Below are 22,914 nucleotides of genomic sequence, written 5' to 3' on the forward strand. Positions count from 1 at the left end.
GGCAGCATCAATAACATTTAATTTGCAATAATGATTTTTGAAAAGAAATTGAGAAACTTTTTGTAACAGAAAAATGTTGGGCAAAATCAAGTTCCCAGATACTATGAACACAGTATCATTGGAGTAATCAGAATGTGACAAATGACCAGACTGAGATGGAAGATAATTTATTTGTCAGTATATTTAAAGAAGTCAAGTCTGTTATCCCACCAAAAAACAGGTTGTAGAGAAGAAAATTAGTTCTAATTCCAGCTCTTAACAAAAAGGGAAGATGATTTCACCAGCTATTAATACCATCTTTATGAAATTTCCCTCATCATCTCGATTATTTCATAGTAAACAAATTCGGGTGCATTAAGACCAAAAATAAAAGCCAAATGATCAAATGTAGGCAGAATTTTGTGGTAAATCAAGTTGGGGATTAGAGGGATTAAATTGGAGACATCTTCTGGGTCTGCCAACAAGTCTTGTAGACCACTCCACACCGCAGTGGGCAATTGCATCGTCGATAGGTCGTAAATTGGAGGAGTTGTCTACATGGACACAAAGAGAGGACAAGAGTTTTTCCAAAGAGCCACAATTCAAAATCCTATCATTTCTGGGAGGCCGCCTATTCTTTCTATGTTCTTAAACAACCATTGTACATATTACTTCCTTTCTGCTAAATGAGACCATCAGAATCAAAACTACAATAGATGGTTTGGCTTAACTGTATTATTAATATTATTATTATTATTATTATATTTGAAGAAGAATACCATTGTGATGGGAGCCAGTGGAGTACAATATTTCTTTGTTAAGTAATAATTCAAACAAAAATACATAAATGAATTTGAAATATATATGATACACATTTATGTTTCTGATATACTGATATTTATAATATATTCATTCATTTATATATTTGTTTATAATATATTCATTCATTTATAAAGGAATTTCATCTATTAATCTCTATTGATCTCCCCTATCAATCAATGCTCTTTCTGTCTCTCTGTCTTTTCCATCTATCTAAAAAAATATTCTCCTCCACACACTAAATCTAAGTAATATTAGGACCTGGTTGAAATTTAGAAGAACGTTATATTTTTTTTTTTAGCTAGTCACAGCATTGGAGGATGAAGGGACACTCTGGACCTGCACTCAAGGGATTACTATCATGTCACAATATTGGGTCAAATTTTCATGAATTTGATAGATAATTGAAGTTAGATACTTGCACCCTAAAGAACATTAATGAGGGAGTTTTATAGCTATTTCAGTGATTATCATCAGAGAGTACTGGGGGACAAGATCTGAGTTTGAATTCTGCTCCCTTCTCTTCTCTCTGGGTCTCAGTTCCAAATATATAAAAGAAAGGAATTGGCCTAGCTGACCTCTGAGTTTTCCTATGTCTTTTAATCTATGAACTATTCATGAATGTGACATAAGATTGAGACTATGGAGACAAAAATCAATCAGTTATTTACTCCGGATGCCAGACCATGGAATGTCATTTCTGGGGAGCTTTCCTTAAAATAGAAAATTACAGAGTTTTATATCTAGAAGAAATCTTCCAAGCTTCTTAGCCTGGGGGTCTTTGCATGAGGTGTTTTCCCTTGTATTTTGATAACTATATTTCCAAATAATGAATCTCCTTTGTAAGTATGCACATCATATTTTAAACATTTATCTTGTGATAGTCCATCAATAAACATTGACTAAACATTTCCTATGAGCTGTGTATTTCCTATGTATTGTCCTCAATGTTGGGATTGAACCAAAGGCAAAAACTCAGGCTCAGGCCTCAAAGAGTTCACGTTCTAATGGAGAGAGAGAGAGAAAGAAAACAACTTTCTATAAAGAGACAAAATAAGGGGAGATAGTATCCCAGGGAGGGACTCAATTTTGGGAGGATTAGAAAAACCTTCTTATAGAAAAGGGGAACTTCTAAGAAGTCCATAAAACAAAAATAATAATGAAAAATCCTTGTTCTGGACTAACTCTCTCATTCTATACATGAAGAAATTGAAGCAGTAAAATGCCAAGTGACTTGTCCCTGGTCCCAGAGCTAAATAATGTCTAGAGTCAGAATTAGTAGCAAAGTCTCCTGATGGTCTTCATTAAATGCCTCTTTAAAAAGGAAGAAATTTCATTTTAAAAAGTTACCTGATTGTAGTGGATTAAGTTCTCTTGGGGACTCCCCCAGTCAAAAGCTGGTAGTACTTTTCGAATTGCAAAATATTCCTAAAATTTAAACAACAAAAAGGAATAAGCATAGGAATCGAAAACTGTCCATTCTTGAGTTCAACAGATCAAGAATCCATTGTGTCCAATCTAGCAAAATGAAAAAGAACATATATGATTCCCCCTAAAGTGAAACCAGAAGATAGGGGAATATCTCTTGATTTTACCATAGGTCCTAGAACAATTCCTCTCAGCAGTTCAGTGATCAAGGACAACCCTGAGCGACTTGTGATGAACAATACCATCCACATGCAGAGTAAAAATGTTGGCGTCAGAATGCAAAGCATAACGGTCTATATTCCTTTTTTAAAATGTCTTTTATATCGTTTCATTTTCATGCCCCCCAGCTTATTTCCAATTCATCTTTCACAACATGACTAAGATGGAAATGTGGTAAAAATAATTGTGTTTAACAATCTGCATCCGATTATTTACTACCATGGGGAAGGGAGAGGGAAGGGAGGGTGGTAGAAAAATTTGGAACTCAAAAACTTGAAAAAGGATAAATGTTGAAATCTATCTTTGTATGTAGGTGGAAAAAAATTGAAAAACAGAACATCAAAAAAGTCTATGTCCTAGTCTAGACTGGAAAAATGGGGGAGGTTGTATTTAAGTCTCTTGGGGCTTACCTGGAACTGAGAAAACCAAGAGATTATTATTGATAATAGGCAAGCCAGGGTGCTTGGAGATGGACGTCCCCTCTGACAGTTGTTGGGCTTTTTATCCTTTGCTAAGAACCCCCTGGAGTTTAGGGCAACTTGTTGGGGATGAAGGAAGCAGGTCAAATGCAAAATTTTCTATAGGGAGCTCTAAACTGGGCAACCTTTGAGATTTCATCCTAACTCAGGGTACATTCAGAGAACACCAATAGTTTCCTGGGGATGTGAAGACATGGAGTCCAGGTCTGGGTGGAAAGGACATTCAATGCCACTCCTTAGCTACTTTGCTACTCGGACTACTCCTGTCCCTGGAATAGCTTCTTACATAGGATCCCCAGGGTAAGCTAGAAACATGAAATAAAAGGAAATCCAGGAAAAACAATTCACTTACAACAATCTTATTTTCCTACACAGAAAAGTCTAACCAAGTATAAGGGACAGGTAGGGGGTACAGTAGGTAGGGCACCAATCCTGGAGTCAGGAGGACCGAGTCGTGTGACTTTGGACAAGTTACTTAACCCCGGTTGTCTTGAAAAATGCTAACAATAATCATTATAAGAGTCACTTCTTTGACTAATGGAATAGACCAGGGCATACTTCAGGAAATAAATTGTGTTGTTACACATTGGTTATACAGCTGTACATGAAGCTGAGGACGATAATCAAGTGCACCTGACACTTCTAGGACCCAAGATGTGCTGACTGGGTTGCTGTTCCGCACTATATAAAAGTTTTTCAATCAGGGGAAGTAAGAAAGAAAAAACTTGAAATTTAGAGTATAGCAGCATTAAAAAAATTGTACCTGAGAGTAATGGAGAAGGTTCTGGATAGATGATCCAGCAGGGTTGTGTGATAAATATACATCAAGTCGACTCTAGAAGGACAAATAATAATATTTTCTCAACAAAGTCTGCTCTGAAGGCTTATGAAGGTATCATCATGGGCTCTTGAAGGCTCAGCCAATAAACGTCAATGTTGGACAGATTACTGAATACTGGAAAGGTCTCAAGACAAGTCCCAGCAAGAAATTGGACTTTTTTACTTAGCTGTGTGACTTTGGGCATGTCACTTAACCCCATTGCCTTGTTTAATAAAAGAAAGAAATTGTATTAGGCTAAAGATGTTGTCCAATGTCTCGTTAAGCCTAGAGGGACTCACCATCATTTGTTGGCAATTTTGATGATAAATTCTGGGGACCTTAGCAATCCATAAAACCAAGAAAAAATGTTTTGATGCAAGAAGAAATGTTCCTTTCATTTCCTGGTCAGGGAACATCTTTTAGGGCCGCTAGGTGGCTTAGTGATGGGGCGCCTCGGTGGCTTAGTGGATAAAGTACCAGCCTTGGAGTCAGGAGTACCTGGGTTCAAATCCAGCCTCAGACACTTAATAATGACCTAGCTGTGTGGCCTTGGGCAAGCCACTTAACCCCTTTTGCCTTGCAAAAACCTAAAAAATAAAAAATAAAAATAAATTCAAAAACAAAACAAAACAAAAAAAAAAAACAAAACAAGAAGAAATGTTCCTGAAGAAAAGGATGAAAAAAGTACATAGACTAGACAGTGATCCTTCTGATACACACAGTAAAGTGTGGGAAGGGGCTAAAGATTTTTGGAGGAACTAAGGAATCAGTCTTTGAGGGATGTGGATAATGGGAAAATAACCAAGCCATGGGAAAATTTTCAACGTGGATTACAAAACAAAAAGGTAATCAAGAAATTACCAATTATGTCCAACAGATATACCTATCTTTACATATATACAAAAAGTTCTGCAAATAATATCCTCCCTTATTAAGAGCAGTAGAAGAGAGTAGACTGTCTTTTACTAGTGATATTCAACACTGGACAACATCTTTACCCTAATCCAATTTCTTACTTTTTTTAAACAAGGCAATGGGGTTGAGTGACATGCCCAAGGTCACAGAGCTAAGTAATTATCAAGTGTCTGGGGTTGGATTTGAACTCAGGTCCTCCTGACTCGAGGGCTAGTTCTAAGGCATTCCTCAGAATGGTGTTTGTGCTGAATATAATAAAATCCTTAGCAGAATGCTTGGATGCAGTTCAGGGAGATTAAGTGTGCTGACTTTTTACTGTTTGTTCTACACTTTTCTTCCCAATCATATTCATTTGAATCCTATCCCAGAAGGATGGTGGCCATGAAGGACCTCTTGTAGCCTAGCCTCCACTTTAATCTTGGACTCTCTTCAAAAGAGGTCTAAGAAATGGGTTTTAGAGTTTAGGATTCTCATTAGTTGTTAGACTTTCAAAGATTAATGAATCAGGATGATAGACTTCAGTTAAGCCATGGACAACAGGGATTTAACAAAAAGAATCTTCATTTGAAGGTATTGTGCCAGATTTTGATTTGGCTCCTACTTAGTTCGGTTTGGTTGCTCACAGTTTGAAGATGAGCCTTACATCCTAGATTATGGAAACCAGGATAGGCAAGAGGTGACCCGACAAAACGAAGCCCAAAGGATGATAGGAACGAGAAGCTTAGGGGTCATGAGATTTGCAAAAAATAACCAAAGGAGAGGACATAATTCTCAGCAATGTAAACAAGAAAGGACAGAAGAATGACATTATTAGAAGAAGTCAGCGTGGCCTTACAGCATCAGAAGTAGAAGTTATCCTGAGCAGTTCCCTGATCATGCACAGTCCCTATATATAAATTCTCTGCTCTTGGTCTCTGACCATACAGATAATGGGCATATGCTTCTTTACATGTATTCATTCTCATCATCATTTCCATAAATGTGTATTTTGTTTAGTTGGCTATTGGGTTATTTATTCCTCTGTCTATGTGGCCTGACTCCTGATGATATGAGAAACTATATCAGAGCATACACCAAGAGAATCTTATCTCATCATTATATTTACAACATTGTTTAATTAAATGACTTTTATTTAAACAAATAGGTGCCCTGGATGGCTAGTAAAAGTATACTCTTGGGGGTGGCTAGGTGGCACAATGGATAGAGCACCAGCCCTGGAGTCAGGAGTACCTGGGTTCAGATCCAGCTTCAGACACTTAATAATGACCTAGATGTGTGGTATTGGGCAAGCTACTTAACCGCATTTGCCTTGAAAAACCCTAAAGAAATTTTTTTTTAAAAAGTATACTCTTGTTGGGGGCTCATGAGCTGTGATTTTTGAGTGACTTCTACCCCACAAAGTAGCTTGAATCTGCAGTTATCTTTTCTGGACAATCCATGTGAAAGAGAGATGCCCCAGAGGCTGTGTGAAAAAGAGGAAAATAAGTGATTATAAACAGGAATTTTTAGGTAAGTTCATGGATATGTCCAGTATTCCAAATACTGAGTGGTAAATTGTCACATTTGGAATCCGGGAGACACAGGTTCAAGTTCCACCACAGTTTGCCAACTATCTAGTACTACATAAGATTCTTCATCTCTCTAAGTCTCAGCTTCTGCATCTTTAAAAAGGGGATAAAAACCGCCTTTGTCTCACTAGGTAAATTGAAAAATTATTGAGATTCTGTGTATATGGTATTTTCCAAACATCAGAGCACTATATAAATTTCTGGCTATTAGTTTTTTTAAGAGATGAAGCATGGACTAAGAGGATTTCAGACCGAAAAGAACGTCTTGTGCATCACTCTTGGATTATCCTTTTAGAGGAGAAAAGTTTCTAGAGATATTTGTGGCCTACAGAAAAGTTCATCTTTATGGTTCATGACTGCTGAGGATTTTACAGAGAAAAACCAAATAGCTTAGTCTTAAACTCATGTAAAATGTAATATATGAAAAAAGGAAAAGGAAACACTCATACCCTGTTTACGCTTTTGGTATCAAACCCACTTAAACTGAAGATGAATTTGATACAGAGGATATCAGTTAGTCGATTGTTGCATATTTTGGTGGCCAGTAACTTGTTGAGATTGGTCTCAGGCAGAAAGTCCTTATCACCCAATAAAGACTATAGGAGAAAAAAACAGATATAAAAATAGCAGTCAGTGAGAGGGGGACAACCAGATGCAACAAACAACAGCAACCCTTGCCCCATTTCCACGTGATTCGACATGCCTACTGCCTGCCACTCTTGCCGCTATTGGTAAGATTCATAATGTGGAGGATCCTGATCATTATGGGCCATGAAATCCAAGAATCAGAATCTTGGATCGGGAAGGAACTGAGAGAGTCCAAAAGGCCTCTGACAGTGTCCTTCTAAAGTGGCTGTCCAGATCTTGGTTGAAGGAAATGGATAAAGGCATGAGAATTAAGAAAGCACCTATTCTGTAGCATGTACTATGTTAAGAACTCTTTAAATATGATGTTATGCCAACAGAACCAATGTCAGTAGGATTGCAGAAGGTTGGGAAACAATTTTTACAGTCAGCACTTCAGATAAAAGGCACATTTCTAAAATATATAGAGAATTAAGTTAAATTTATAAGAATGAAGTCATTCCCAATTGATAAACAGTTAAAGGATATGAAAAGACAATTCTCAGATGAAGAAATTAAAATATCTAAGTCATTTGAGAAAAAGGTCTAAATCATTATAAATTAGAGAAATGAAAATTAAAATAATTCTGAGATACCACCTCACACCTATCACATTGACTAATACGACTGAATAAATTGTGGTTTGAAAATGTTATGGATCACTATTGTTCAGAAAAGTCTGAAAAGACCTGCATGAACTGATGCTGAGTGATGTGAAAAAATTAGGAGATCCTTATACAATATATGATGATCAGCTATGATGGACTTAGCTGCTCCCAGCAGTTCAGTGAGCAAGAATGATAGAAAATGCCATCCACATGCAGAAAAAGAACTAAAGAGTTTAAATGCAAACCAAGTATTCACTTTTAAAACTCGTTTTATGTTTTTTCTTTCTCATGATTTTTTCCATTTTATACTGATTCTTCTTTCATAGCATGACTAATAATATGAAAATATGATTAAAATGATTGTACCTATAAAACATATCAGATTATTGCTCTCATGAGAAAGGAAGAGGAAAGGGAATGAGGTAGAAAAACATGGAATTCAAGATCGTTTAAAAATGAATGTTGAAAACTATCTTTGCATATAGCTTTATAAATATTTTTTAAAAACCCAATGTTCTCTTATTTGATCCTTAAAAGAATCTTGAGAAATCGGGTTCTTTTTATCACCATTTTACAACTGAAGGAACTGAGGCAAATAAAAAAGACTAAGTGACCCAGCTAATGTCTGGGGTAGAATTTGAACAGAGGACTTGAAATCCAGCAATCTATCTATATGGTCTCTAATACAATGAAAAGATGTTGGATTTGGAATCAGGAAAGCCAGATCTGCAACCTGCCTCAGATACTCATTAGCTGTGTGACCCTGAGTCAGCCTTTAGTCTCTGAGGTAATCTCTGAGTTAAAGACTCACAATGTGGATCCCTCTTTAATTAGTCTTTAAAATTTCTCAACCTCAGTTTCTTCATGAGTCAAATAGTGATTTAAAAAAAAAACCTTATCTATATCCCAAGGCTGTTCTGAGAGTCAAATGAGATAATAGACATGATGCACTTTGCTAACCTTATGGCATGTTATAATTGCTATATTATTATGATTATTACCAAGCTATTATCTTTCTATTGCACCATGATACAAATACTACAAATTCATCTTTTGCCTCATGATTCTAAGAAGTATAAATTTATTCTTCCATCTAAAGGACAAAATTTCAGATATTTAAAGACAGCTCTCATGTTCTCCCTACATGCCCTTTCTTCTCTTCTCCAAGATGAATAATCTCATTCCATTCATTCATGTTGACATAACATGATGAGCAACCTGGTGTCATTTGAACATTTCGTTTCTTATGAACTATATTGATTTTGAGAGCAGGTACCTGGTGCAGTGGATAGAGTGCCAGAGCTGGAGTCAGGAAGACCTGAGTTTAAATCCAGTCTCAGACTTTTACTACACTATGTGTTCCTGAGCAATTCACTAAATCCTGCTTGCCTCCATTTCCTCAACTGCAAAATGAATGGGAGAAGATGTGAAACAATTACAAAATTTTTGCCAAGAAAACCCCAAACTGGATTGCAAAGAGTTTGACAAGACTGAAACAGTCACATTCACTTTGGACATTTTTGACTTTTCCATCATATTCCCCAGCAGACTTGTCATTGGGAAATCTCATCATTAGGCAAGATCCAATCAACCCTGGTCTTCCCAATTCACTGGTACCCTCTGATCTTCAGATTAGAGAGCAGAGTCATAAACTCCTCCACTTAAGGAGAGAGGACTGGATAGACATCTCTTCATTGCACTCAAGATTGAGTTCTTTTTGGACTTCTCTGACTTCTCAGACTATTAAGCCTCAAAGATGCATTCCCCTTCCCTCAAACTAGGGGAAAGATTCTCTTGCCCATTAGACTGGAAACTCCCTGAGGACAGGAACTGACTTTCTCTTTTGTCTTGGTATCCCCAGTGTCCAGCACATCAAAGTGTCTGAAAAGGCTTGATATTAATAGAAGATAGCATGATCACATATAAGTGTATGCAAACACGTTTTTAGAAAGGACAGCATGTGAGGTGGAGGTCATGCTTTTGTCATTCTCCTGACTCCCTGAAGGAAATGTTCTACCCATAGAAGTTGACATTTTTCTGAAGCTGACAGTCTTGGAGTGCTACCCAAGTGGATCAATGACTTCCCCAGATGGTTAGAGACAGGACATAAACACAAACTTCCTGGGTCTAAGAATAGCTCTCTCTCCACTAGGCCCCATTGCTTATCACTACATATAGAAAATACAGGCAATAAATATACAAAATGAATACAAGGTTATGGAAGGGGGGGGAAGTCCTTGAAGCTGGGAGGACCAGGGACATTTTCATGTCAGCCTCAGGATTTGAGGTCAGCTTTGAAGGAAACAGAATTCTAAGAGGTAAAATGAAAAGGATGCATGATTCAGAAATTTGGTACAGCTGAAAACTGTCCACTAAAAGCTAAAACCTGACTGCTCTATACCTAATTTAGGTTAAGAAGGAAGGATTTAATATTTCCATTTTATCAAAGATTCACATTTAATTCTTGCCTCCAAATGACTCTGAGACTGCTCCAGTCCAATTCCCATTTCACAGATTAGGAAATCAAAGGTCAGAGAGGAAATATGACTTGTTCAAAGTTATACAAATACTGATTCTCAGAGCAAGAAAGAGGCAAAATATTAATTCATAGAGCATGGTGCAAATTCCCTCTGGCTGAGATTTGTTTTCATTCTCAGACAGGAACTGGATTCTTATAGAGAAAAGGAATATCATCTTAACCATTTCTAGGTAAAGGAGCTGTGTTTGGGTTCATTCACCCTGAGAGTCAAACAGATCGCACCACCACCCATGCTCTACTTCCCTAGAGATCTGTTTCCAGATCACTTCCAGTTTGCCAAAGGAATTACATACCGTTAACACGGGCCTGGGCATATTCAAAAGCAGTAGAAATGGGATACTTTTGATTTGCTGAACGAAATAGGCTGGAGCTAGTGCATAAAAAAATTTGACATGTTGATTCAGCTTGGGCAAGGTGGAGAATGCCAAGAAACCTGAAAGTCAATAGAATAGTTATTTAGATAATGTAATCTGTGAACCAGAATCCAGGAGGGAGTGTCTAGTACCTTGGACAAAGACCCTGGAAAGCATACTCACTGACCCTGCTCAATGAGAGAATCAGAGTTCAAGAGCCTCCAAGTTGGACCTCAAAGGTCATTTACCCTCTATTACCATCTGTCAAATGAGCAGCAAGTTTCACCTGAGCACTCATTTTTTCCCTTCTTACCTTTGTTTTCCTAATAACAGAAACTTACTTTGTGCCTATAAAAACAAAGGTCTGTTCAATTCAGTTAACTCAATCTAAGTAGCGGCTAATTAAATTAAAAAATAAACTTGGGGTATCTTTAAAAAGTGTGGGATGGGACAGAGAACGTTGCTTTAGGTCAGTCTGTTCACTATGTAACGGATGGCTTGGTGAGGGGATAGTTGGGGTGAGGAGAAACATCAGAAGGCTGTTGCAATAGTCTAGCAAGAATAAGAAAGTGAATTAAGGGTTGAGGGGGCAAGTTCAGAGAAGGGCATTTATGGGGGTAATGTGCTGTTAGAAACAGGAAGAGTAGGAGATTGTGTGAACATATGGGTTGAGAGAGACTCTAAAAGAGAAAATAAGGAGAAAATCATAGAAATTTTTGTGGCCTTGTGAGGGACCAGAAAGATGGTGAAATCTTTGACAGAAATAGGGAGACTCAGAGGAGTGTTAGTCTGGGACAAGAGATAACGAGTTCCATTTTGAACACACTGACTTTAAGATGTTTGTAGGACACCCAAGATGTGCAATGATAGACTTACACTCAGAAGAAAGACAAAGGCTTTCAGATTGGAAGAGACATATCTTAGTCCATGGCAACTGGTGAAATCATCAAATGAGAGAGCAGAGAGAAAAGAGAATATAGGGAGCTTTGGGGAACATTTACATTTAGGGGTTGGGATGTGGATAAAGACCAAGCATAAGAGATAAAAAATTATGAGAGACACAGGAGAAAACAAAAAGAGGGCAATGACACAAAATCCTGAAGAAATTAGGAAGGAGAAAAGGTCATTGATATGACTAATTTTGAAATCAGGGAGTAATTGGCAACTTGGCTCAAAAAATAAAGTTCACAAGTACAGTTCTTTAAAAAGAATCTGAGAATTGTAGCACAAGAAAAACTCAGCAGGATGCAACAGTTTAACATGACCACCAGGTAAATAATAAAAATGAGATAATAATTATACAATCTTAGAGTGCAATGACAGGCTTAGAATCAAACACTACTACCATAGTCAGACTACATCTGGAATTACTTATTTTGGGCACACCAAATCATGGGAAAGGGATAAAGTGAAGAGTATGCAGAGGGGACCAGGATGGAAAAAGGTCTTTTGAGGATCCCTCATGGAGGAAGCAATTCATGTAGGAAAAACTTAGAAGAGACATGAAAGAAGTCTTTAACTATGTTGTTCAGTCATTTTTGACACTGTGACCCCATATGAGGTTTTTCTTAGCAAAGATACACAAGTATTTTGCCATTTCCTACTCTAGTTCATTTTATAGTTGAAGAAATTAAGGCAAAGAGGGTTAAGTCAGGTGTTGAGGGGGCAAGTGTGGGATGGGACAGAGAACGTTAGTAATTAGTATGACCCTGAGGTCAGATTTGAATTTGTGAAGATGAGTCTTCCTGACTCCATTCTGGATGTTTTACCTACTTACTTTGCCATCTAGCTGCCCAAGAAAAAGAGATCAAACTTGGAGCCCTGACACTTGCTCATCTATCTGGAACTTACTACCTTCTGGGTTACTATATTCTCTCTGCAAAGAGGTCTTTAGGTAGGAAGCTTTCCCAATTTGCTCAAATCTGACATTTCTACAGTTTCCACACTTTTGTTGTTCTGCAATCCTCTGGGACCAAGCTAAATAAATTCTCCCTCTTGTACACCAGAGCTCACAAAAATCTGAAAAGAGTGAATGTGATCTGTCCCTCCTTCTGTTGCCTGCCACTTCCACCCTCTTCCATCTCCTCTCCTCTAGGATCATAGCCAGCACCCATTACAAGGTGCCAAACGAATTCTTGAAACAAATAAACTTGAACATCAGGAAAGAGGGACAAGGTAGAAGTTCCTAAACCCCAGCCCATACCAAGAAGACCACCCTGAGAGTGGCCCACATAAAATAACTTCTGGCCAGTTTTTTTCACAACGAAGTTGATTGAGGCTGGAATGTCATACCGAGCTGCTTCATCAAAACTGTAAAAAAAAGAGAAACAATAACAAAGTCAGATCTACATCAGATATATGATGTACACGTAAGACTAGCCATACCTCTTCCTTGTCTTAGGTGAATAGAGAATGAAATTCTTGTTTTTCAAACATTTTTACTGCTGGTAGGTCCAAAAGGTGTGCCAGATCTTTGCTAGAAAAGCTACCCAACGTAGCCAGAACAAGATAAAAATGTCATTAAGAAATATTTTTTAAAACAAATAAAAACACAATAGAACGTATTAACTTCTGGTTTTATAAGTCATTGTGCAGCTATAGAGATTTCTTTCTCTTTGAGTTTTGAGATCACAGATCTAGAGTTTCATTTGAAATAAAGGCTAGATATCACTAAAAAGCAGACACCAGAATAAAACATTATCAGGATTGGATGATTTTTCATGGAAAACTTTGAAAGAATGACCATTGAGTGAAACTAAATAAAGATGAAACTTCAGACTTTGGTATGGCTTGATTGAAATTTTATAGTCAGGGGTGGCTAGGTGGCGCAGTGGATAGAGCACTGGCCATGGAGTCAGGAGGACCTGAATTCAAATATGGCCTCAGACATTTAATTATTACCTAGCTGTGTGGCCTTGGCCCAGCCACTTAACCCCATTGAATTCCAAAAAAAAAAAAAACCCTTAAAAAAAAAGAAATTTCAAAGTCACATTAAAGTCACATTTGTTTTCCCTACCTGAAAGCCCAGTATCTTCTGGAATTGGTTGACAAAAAGACATGTTTAAGGCCATAGGTAGTTCCTCGGCTATTCCCCAGCCATACATCAAAGCCTGCATCTGCTAGAATGAAGGCAAAGCTGTTGTTCGGAATGTTGGAGATCCAGGAGATAGATGAGGCCAAAAAACCATGCTGCAAAAAGACGACAGGCCTCTGAGCTGAAAGGGAAACAGAGGGAACCATGACTAAACTTGTGCCAATGACATGGATAATCTTTCCTTGCACCCATGAACTTTGGATTCCCCCAAGAAACCAGAAGAATAAAAAGGTCAATATTTTATTTAAAACAGCATTTCCTGAGCTATACCCTTCTAGTCTCAACTTTAGAAGAATAGGGTGGTTCCCCTTATCTTGATGGTTATAGGAATGAAGTCTATTAGGTTATACTCAACTACTCTAAAGTAGGCTCAGGTAGACACTGCCACATTTTCAAGTGATTGAAATGACCAAAAAGACGTTCCTCTAAAATTCTAGCCCTATTATGACTGAAAACAAAATGAAAAGTTTCTACATATAGAGTTATAAGGGATTCATGAGATTAACTTAATGCAAATAATAATAAAAATAGCAATTTACCCTTTACTTTCTCTAATTTGATTCTCCTGATCTTGTAATGTAGATGCTGTTATTGTTATTCCCATATTTCAAATGAATAAACTATGACTGAAGGAGGCAAAATAGTTATTAAGTATCTGAGGGAGGATTCAAATTCCGGTCTATCTCGACCCCCAGTCCATATCACAATGGTACCACCTAGCTGCACCATAACAAAAATTAAGAGAAAGAGAACAGAATGGAACGGTTGGAGGCCATCCATCTTGGCAGTGGGAGAGAACTGTACCTCCGTGATTTACTAACCAGGTTTAGCGGTTTCTGTTGGGGGAGGAAAGGATTTTTTTTTTCATTAGAAGAACTTCCACTGAGTCAAAGAACACAGACTTTAGGGAAATGGCAAACTCAAGAAGGAAAGACCAAAAGGAACCCAGGCGAGGCTGTCAGAGTCCTGAGTCACTCAACTTGGACCAACTCATGTTGTCTCTCAATGAGTCTGCTGAGTGTCCAGGCAAGTGCCTGGCTCTGAGCTGTGTGTTCCAGGATAACAAATATGAGGGATGCTCCCAAAGAGTGATGGCCAAGAGCCCACTACTGTCAACAGAAAAGACTTGTCAGCCACTCTTCCCCAAAAATCCCAGAATCTGCAGACCCTATAATTAGGATAGCAACCCACTATTTATTTCCTTGAATCTCATTGTCAGGCCCTTCTGTGGTTAAAATGCCAAAGAAGTTGGTAAATCTGATTGTCTCAGTAAATGAGGCTTCTAATCCTTTGCCATGCTTTAGATGACTTCAAAATCCTTCTCCTAATCTGTGTTTTCCTGAAGGGAAGACAAAGCCTTCAGCTGAGAAAAATTTCTTGATATTTGGAAGGGTGCTTATTAGAAGTGGAAGAGACCTTAGGTTATTCAACATCACTCTCTCACTGAAAAGAGAAGACAGAGCCCCCAAGAGAAATGCAAACAATAGGGTTGGAATTCAAACCCATATCCTTGTACTACAACCCTGGAACTTTTTGATTTGACAAATACCTGATAAATTTTTGTTTATTCTTCCATAGGGAATTCTTATAAGGGTAAGTATATAGAAATCATCAGTCACAACTTCATACTCTTCAACTGGATAGTCCCAGCGACGAATGATTTCACTCTGGTTGGGGGGAAAAGTACATTTAGTACCGAGTATTATCATATCAACTTTTATGATAACTATCCTGTTTTCTTATTTTCTAAATAAATATGAGACTTCTCTACTGTGTTATTGCTCAGACTTCATGATCTGCTCAAACTTGGAAACACAATTTTGGACACAACGATCAGTTAAGTGTGGTTTTTCCTACTAAGAATAAAACTTACAACATTCATAAAAACTTCAGGATTCGTAGGTTTGATGATAGGATATAAGAAACATTCTGTTCCCAGTGCTTGGATAGTAAAAGATGCCAGGACAAGTATCCACATATTGTCTCCACCTGAAACATGGGAAAAAGTGGCTCTGTATAAGCAGTGTCAAGACCAATGGTCTTAGGTCAAATCAATATGTCAGAACATGTTCTTAGAATTGTAGTATTAGATGAAGAAAGTAACCTTAGAAGACATTTCTTTCATTCCAGTGGAGGAATATAGAAACTAAGGCCTAAAGACACAAAGATACTTACCCAAGATTATAGAGGGAGAAAATGATTGAGACCAGGATTCAGATTAGGTCATTTGAGCCAAATTGTCATAATTATATTTCCTCAATTTTGACTTTCAAGGCAGAAAACACATTTAGATTGTTTTTAACCAAAATCCCTTGGTCAGATACTCATTATGGCTTTGAATTCAATGAAATTGAAAAGTTTGTGAGTTAAAGCAGTCCAACTATCCAGCAAATAGCTGTTGATTTAGGAGAAAGATGGGACTGGACATATATATATATATATATATATATATATATATATATATATATATATATACATATGTGCTGATTGAACTGATAAGATCACCATAAGATAGAAAATAGAGAGAACACAGAGGAGGGCTCAAGACAGAACCCCAGCATGCAATTTTGCTGAGGGAGATTTAATATCAATGATGAGCCCACAAAGAATGGGGAGTTATCATACATGTGAAATGGGAGTAGGGAACCTCCAACGCCTCAGATCATATTGGTCTGGCACTATAAGGCCTGGAGATAGTCCTGGATGGGAGGCATTGCCAAGGCAACATAGTTGGGACTCAAATTATATTATATCTAGTAGGTTTTAAAGGGTGAATTGATTAAATGTTTGACCAAATATAGCCCATGATTGATATTAACAATATTCAAATGACTTTTGGCAGAAAAAAAGGTCCGTACCCCTGACGTGGAAGAACCAGGAGAGGACAGTTGTGCAAAAACCCTGGAAAGACTAAAGGGTGGTGACCAATCCCAGATGTTGATAAGAGGTCAAGAAAGATAAGTTTTGAGAAAAGGCAAGATTTTGAAAGTGAGAGATCTTTGGTACCCTTAGAGACTGGAAGAAGTCAAAAACTATATCACATGGCCTTGAACATTGATTGTATTTTCCAAAAGTCTTTATAAGAGGGAGAAATGATATAAGATCATAGTTTGAGGGATTGGCAAGATTAAGGTTTATTAAAAGAAGGCTGTTATAAATGTCAGGAGGCACCAAGTTTGGGCATCAATGGAAAAAAATGTTCGAAAAACAGAGGGAGTGTTCACACAGGAGACCACAGGTAGTAAAGAGGGGACAAGAACAAGGGCACAAATAGAAATATTGACCTTGATGGGAGAGACAAGCCATTCTGATAACATTGAGAGGAAAGAGTATTCATCTCATTAATAAGTTAAAGCATTACACAAAATGTGTGTTAGGTAGGGGATGGGAGGTCCAATAAAGGAAGTTTGATTATTTTTCCCCTTCATTATCAAAAAAGAGCATTAAATCATAGAGTTAATGCCATGACATAGGTTTGAATTAGATTTGAGTGAGGGAGTTATGCTAAGCACCAACCTTTACTTTTTCCTCTGGAACCATCTGAGTCTGATAGTCAGATATGAATCAGAATGACTGGAGATAGTCCTGGAAGTGAGAGGCAATAAGGATGAAGTGACATGTCCAAGGTCACACAGTAAATGTCTGAGACTGAATTTGAACCTGGATCCTCCTGACTTCAGGGTTGGTGCTCTACCCACTGTACCATCTAAGGGAAGGTTTGAAGTTGTCACTGTGGAAAGTGTGATTAAAAAGGCAATAAGGGAAGTGCTATAGGTGAATCTTCTTCCAGTAGTCTTCAGTATCATAGAGGAAAAGTGGAGAAAGCTGGGAGTGCAGGAAATACCTACTTGGGACTTGGAGATGCAAGTTTAGTGACAAAAGAAGCAAAGGATTCAAGGGTAAATGACAATGAAAAAAAGGGGAATGGTCAACCATAAGGTCAAGATTTTGAAAGGAAGGTGTAGCTAGGTGTTGCAATGGATAGAGCACCAGCCCTGGACTCATGCAGACTTGAGTTCAAATGTGACCTCAGAAACTTCATTCTTACTATCTGTGTGGGTAATTTTTACCAGCTGTGTGAACTTACCCTAATGCATTACCTATATCTATCTATCTATCTATCTATCTATCTATCATCTATCTATCTATCTATCTATGTATATATACTAAAAGGAGTAGAGACATTCCTCTATCTGTGTGTGGGGGGTGTTGTAACGGATGGGTAAAACAGAGAAACTCCCTTTGTTTTTCTTGTGACTGGGAGGGTCACAATGAGAAAGAAGTGAAAAGTTCAGGAGAACTGAGGGAGAGGGAAAGACAGAAAGATAAGTAGTTCTAGTCTAAAAAAGTAGTTTCAGAGTTTGGTTGGGTGAGATCGAAGGCACAACCATCACTTTGTGTACCTGCATAGTAGTGCAGCTTTTGAGAAACAAAAAGGTGGATGAACTAGAAATCCAGAGGGCTATGATGTTGGTTATTGGATTTAAGAAAAATCAGGTACTGAGCTACTTGAGAAGGAAGAAGAAATGATGTGGAGGCCAGATATGATGGCTTCTAAGAAAACAATAGAGAAATAGAAACTAATTGGAATAGATGTCAAAGGAGCAAAAAAGGTCTAGAAGTGGTAATAAGATCTAAGGACTTCCTGGACCAGTATTAGTGTTGGGCTGGGAGGAGACAGATCAGTCAAGAAAGGAAAATGAAGAGGGACAGGCAGACAGGAGAGGTGTATATTTGTAGAAAAAGTTGGCTACAAATATTAACCTGTTAACAATGGAAGAGGAGCTCCAATCCATTTTCCACCAATAAAGATTAAGCACTTACTATTTGTCATGCACTATTGCAAGATTCTAGGGGATGATGTTTGTCCTGTGTTCTCAAAGATGATCACGACATCAGAGAGGTGATACCATGAATTTGATTTGATTTGAGTTGAGTTCATACTGTGCTAAGTCACCAGCCTCATTTTCTCCTCCAGAGGGCTGGCACCCTACCCACTGTGCCATCTAACTCCCTGCTAGGGATAAAAATACAGAGAATGAACAAACCCCTGATTTGTTTCTACTGGGGGCAACGTGTGTGTGTCTGTGTGTTTGTGTGTCTGTGTGTGTCTGTGTGTGTGTGTGTGTGTGTGTGTGTGTGTCTGTGTTTAGGGGGAGGGAAACCAGAAACTTTAGCAGTCACTTAGGCTAAGGGGAAAAAACAGCTAGCTTTCTGCCAACCTGAGTAAGTATCTAAAGCTAAACAGAAGAGTTTTTATTTTTCCTTAGGAAGTTGTTTGGGTACAATTTATAATTAATCAAAATTACTCTGGCAGCAATTTATACGTTGTCCTGAAGTGGGAAGAGTTTGGGGCAGGGAGAACGATCAAGGAACTGCTTTAATAATATGGGTGGCAGGCGATGACAAGCTTAATGAATGTCATAATTATGAATGGATGGCCAGGATGAAAAAGATGCAGTAAAGGTAGAAATGGAAAGAACTGGAAAGTGCTTGGGAGAAGGATAATCTAGTAAATAAGGGCAGCTATGTGGTACAGTGGATAGAGCACTGGTCAGAAGTATGAGAGTTAGAATCCGGCCTCAGATGTTCGATTCGCTGTGTGACCTTGGGTAAGTCACTTCACTATGACTGCCTTGTATCCAGGGCCATGTCTAGTCATCCTTATTCATATCTGGCCCCTGGATCCAGATGGCTCTGGAGGGGATTTAACACAATCTCCACTCACTCAAATTCAATTCACGTACTTGCCATGGTATCATTTCCTGTGATGTCATGGTCTTCTTCAAAAACTGAGAGGTAAAAATTATAATCTAATGGATAAAGCTCTTAATTTTGGATTTTCTCCAAAGGTCAATGGTCAATTCTTGGTTCTCTCTCTCTCTCTCTCTCTCTCTCTCTCTCTCTCTCTCTCTCTCTCTCTCTCCTCTTCACACGCTTCATCTCATTGTCTCACACAGGTTTCATTCTTGATGCAAGTGACCCCCAGATTCCCATGTTCAGCTCTAGCCTCTCTCCTCAAACAATGTTTGCTGAACTGAGTCAATTTATATGAGAAAAACTGGGGACTAGAAAAGTCAAGTGACTATTCCAAGGATATTGAGTACTAAGGAGCAGAGTGTAATGTTATAAGATCTCACAACCTTAGCTCTAGAGCTAGAAACATCTCATTTTCAGCTAAGAAAAATGAGGTTCATGGAAATTACATTGTTTGACCAAGATCATATAAGTAGTGCCAAAGTTTAAATTTGAACCCCATCCTCTGATTACAAAGTAAACCATCTTTCCCTTTTTTCACAATAATTCGTTTTAAACAACCTTGGTCACTTTTTTGTTCTGTACATGCAATTCATCTTTTTCATCTTTGGATCCTAATTCCAGTCCAATTTTTGAAGACTTTTTTATGGGTAGCACTGTGATGAGTAGTATGCCATGAAATCTATAGTTTGCACATAGGAAAATCATTTACTTTATTACAACTATTCTATGTCAGCTAAAAGAATAAAATATCCTAATAGGGCCTCCTGGAACTTTCTTGAGTTTGGGGAGCTTACCTTACGTAGAATTCCCGTGATGTAGGAAGACCAAAGTTTCAGACAAATCTTGACAGATCGTTGGAAGTCTCTGATGACTTTTAAATGCTAGGCTATCCCAAGGATCTGACACTAGAAAACAGGGGGCTAAAAGGAACATGGATCACTACATCTCAGACAACCAGTAGGCAAAATAAGCCAGATTAGACACTCTAAATACTCTTCGGGGAGATCACGTGGGAACACCTGTAGAGGATGGAACTTGTTCTTCTGCTCCTCAAGGAACAATAAAATGCAGCATGACATTACAAAGAATGAAGCAACAATTCATGTGGAAGAAATTGTTTATTATCTGTTCTGACTCAATTTTCTCCTAAGACTAGGTCAATGCAGAGTGGAAAGCAGGTTGGATTTACTTTATGTGCCCTAGGCTTCTGAATCAAAACTCCTAGGGCTCAGGTTTTTCACCCACAAGCTGATTTTTAAATTATCTTTGGGTAATATAGTTCCAACATTACTCTCTCTCCCAAATAAATGGTGCATGCATGTATAGAGTGCCAGGCCTCACTGATGTCATCTTCCTGAGTTCTCCAGACAGTTACTAGTTATGTGACCATGGCAAGTCATTTAACCCAGATTGCCTTAGTTTTCTTCTCTGTGAAATGACCTGGAGAAGAAAGAAAATGGCAAACCACTCCTTTACATTTGTCAGAAAAAAAACCCAATTTGGTTCATGGAAAGTCAAATACTGATGAAACATCTGAACAATAAAATTCTTGTACTACTTACTTCACAGGTTGGTTGTAGAGAAAGTTTTCACAAAGCTCATCATAATCTACTGATCTTACAGAGTTTAAGTGTATCTGGTGAAGCATGAGGGAACAATGAATAGAGGTTAGCAATGGAGTGAGCATAGAATTAGATCTTTGTAGGAAGGCAGATAGATAGACCAGTGGATAGAGTACTGACCTTGGAGTCAGAAGGATGAGAGTTCAAATCTGGCCTCAGACACTTGACATAAGCTGTATGACCTTGGGCAAGTCACTTAACTCTGACTGCCTCACATCCAGGGTCATCTCCTGATTCATATCTGGTCACAGGACCCAGATAGCTCTGAAGGAGAAAGTGAGGCTGCTGACATAGCATAACCCCTCCTCACTTAAATAGTATGAAGATGAGGAAGTAGAAGCCCCTGCATCTAAAGACTCCATCAAAATCAAAAGGTGGGCTCAGGGTATGCTATGACAGAGATCAAAAAAATATTTGAAAATCAAGTAAGGGGGATAGAAGAAAAATTGGGAAAGGAAATGGGAGAGATGCAAGAAAAACAAGAAAACAATGTCAGCAGCTTAGTCAGGGAGATCCCAAAAAAATGCTGAATAAAACAACTTGTTAAAAACCAGCTTAGGTCAATTGGATAAAAGGTTAAGGAGAAGAGTGCTTTAAAAAGGAAAATTGGCCAGATGGAAGAGGAGATAAGAAAGCTCTCTGAAGTAAGCAAATACTTCACATGTAGAATGGAGCTAAGGGAAGCTGATGACTTTGCAAAAACTCAAGACACAGTACTTCAACAACAAAAGAATGAAAAGTTAGAAGAAAATGTGAAACATCACATTGGAAAAACAACTGATCTGGAAAATATTAAGGAAAGATCATTTAAAAATTATTGGTATACCTGAAAGTCATGATCAGGAAGAAAGCCTTGACCTAATTTTTAAAGAATTCCTATAGGAAAATCGCCCAGATATCCTAGAAGGAGAGGGTAAAATAAAAATTGAGTGAATCCGCTGTTCTCCCCTAGAAAGAGATCCAAAAAAAAAAAAAAAAGAGAGAGAGAGAGAGAAAATATTACAAGCAGCCAGAAGGACACAATTCAAATACTTTGGTGCTACAGTCAGGATCACACAGACTTAACAGCAACTACATTAAGGGCTCATAGGGCTTGGAATATAATATTACAGAAGACGAAAGAGCTTGGAATGCAAGCAAGAATCAACCACCCAGCAAAACTGAGCATCCTCTTCCAAGGGGAAAGATGGACTTTCAATGAAGCAAGGGAATTTCAGTTGTTCCTATTGAAACAACCAGAGCTGAACAGAAAGTGTGACTTTCAAATACAGGACTCAGGTAAAGCATAGAGAGTGGAGAAGGATAAAATATGAGGTTCTTAATGATGATGAACATCATGTATTCCAGCATAGAAAAATGATACTGATAATACTCATATGAAACCTCTCATTCAATAGAGCAGGTAGAAGGAGTTTATATAGATGAAGCACAGGAGAAAGTTGAATTTGTAGAAATAATATATTGTAAAAATGGAGTCAATGACTAAAAGGGAAACGTACTGGGAGTAAGAGAAAGGAGAGGTGGAATAGGCTAAGGTACTTCATAGAAAAGATATTTTTAAAATTTTATTGCAATGAACTATTGCAATGACATGGAAGAGGGGAAGGTGAGGGGAATGAGGGAGCCTTCACTCTCATCAGAGATGACTCAGAGAGGAAACAGCATGTACGCTCAATAGTGTATAGACATCTAGAGAAAAAAGGAGAGAAGGGGGAACGGGGGAAGTGGGGGATGTGGCTGATAGAGGAGAGGGTAGATCATAAGAGATAACAGTTAGATATAATGCACTATCTTTTTTACTTTTTTCCAGGGTCTGGGATTGGGTGGCCTGTCCAGGACCACAGGGCTGGGTGGTTTTTGGGTCTCAGGGGTGGCATGTGGGCTTGGAGCCCCTTGGCCCCAGGGCCAGTGATCAGTCCCCTGTGCCACTCAGCTACCCTACAGCACATTTTAGAAGAGGGACAGAGTGAAAGGAGAGAGAAAATATAATATAAGGGGAAGGAATGGATGGAGGGAAATACAATCAGCAACAACAACAGTGGAAAAATAACAGAAGTAACTTCTGTGATGGACTTATAAAGAATACG

General features: G+C 38.2%; 1 protein-coding gene across 1 annotated transcript; it reads right to left on the minus strand.

Moving 5' to 3' along the window:
• Positions 1–299: 299 nt before the first annotated feature.
• Positions 300–20,072, minus strand: LOC141522604 (gastric triacylglycerol lipase-like). The gene is made up of 10 exons (XM_074236159.1): positions 20,000–20,072; positions 15,319–15,434; positions 14,995–15,112; positions 13,368–13,566; positions 12,555–12,661; positions 10,292–10,431; positions 6,677–6,823; positions 3,688–3,759; positions 2,149–2,226; positions 300–533 (listed from the first exon to the last, which is right to left on the minus strand). Exons 2-10 carry the CDS (start codon positions 15,421–15,423, stop codon positions 300–302), a joined length of 1,200 nt encoding a protein of 399 aa, XP_074092260.1. The 5' UTR covers positions 15,424–15,434; positions 20,000–20,072.
• Between the last annotated feature and the right edge of the window lie 2,842 nt (positions 20,073–22,914).

Source organism: Macrotis lagotis, chromosome 4, assembly GCF_037893015.1.
Source record: "Macrotis lagotis isolate mMagLag1 chromosome 4, bilby.v1.9.chrom.fasta, whole genome shotgun sequence".
NCBI lineage: Eukaryota > Metazoa > Chordata > Mammalia > Peramelemorphia > Peramelidae > Macrotis > Macrotis lagotis.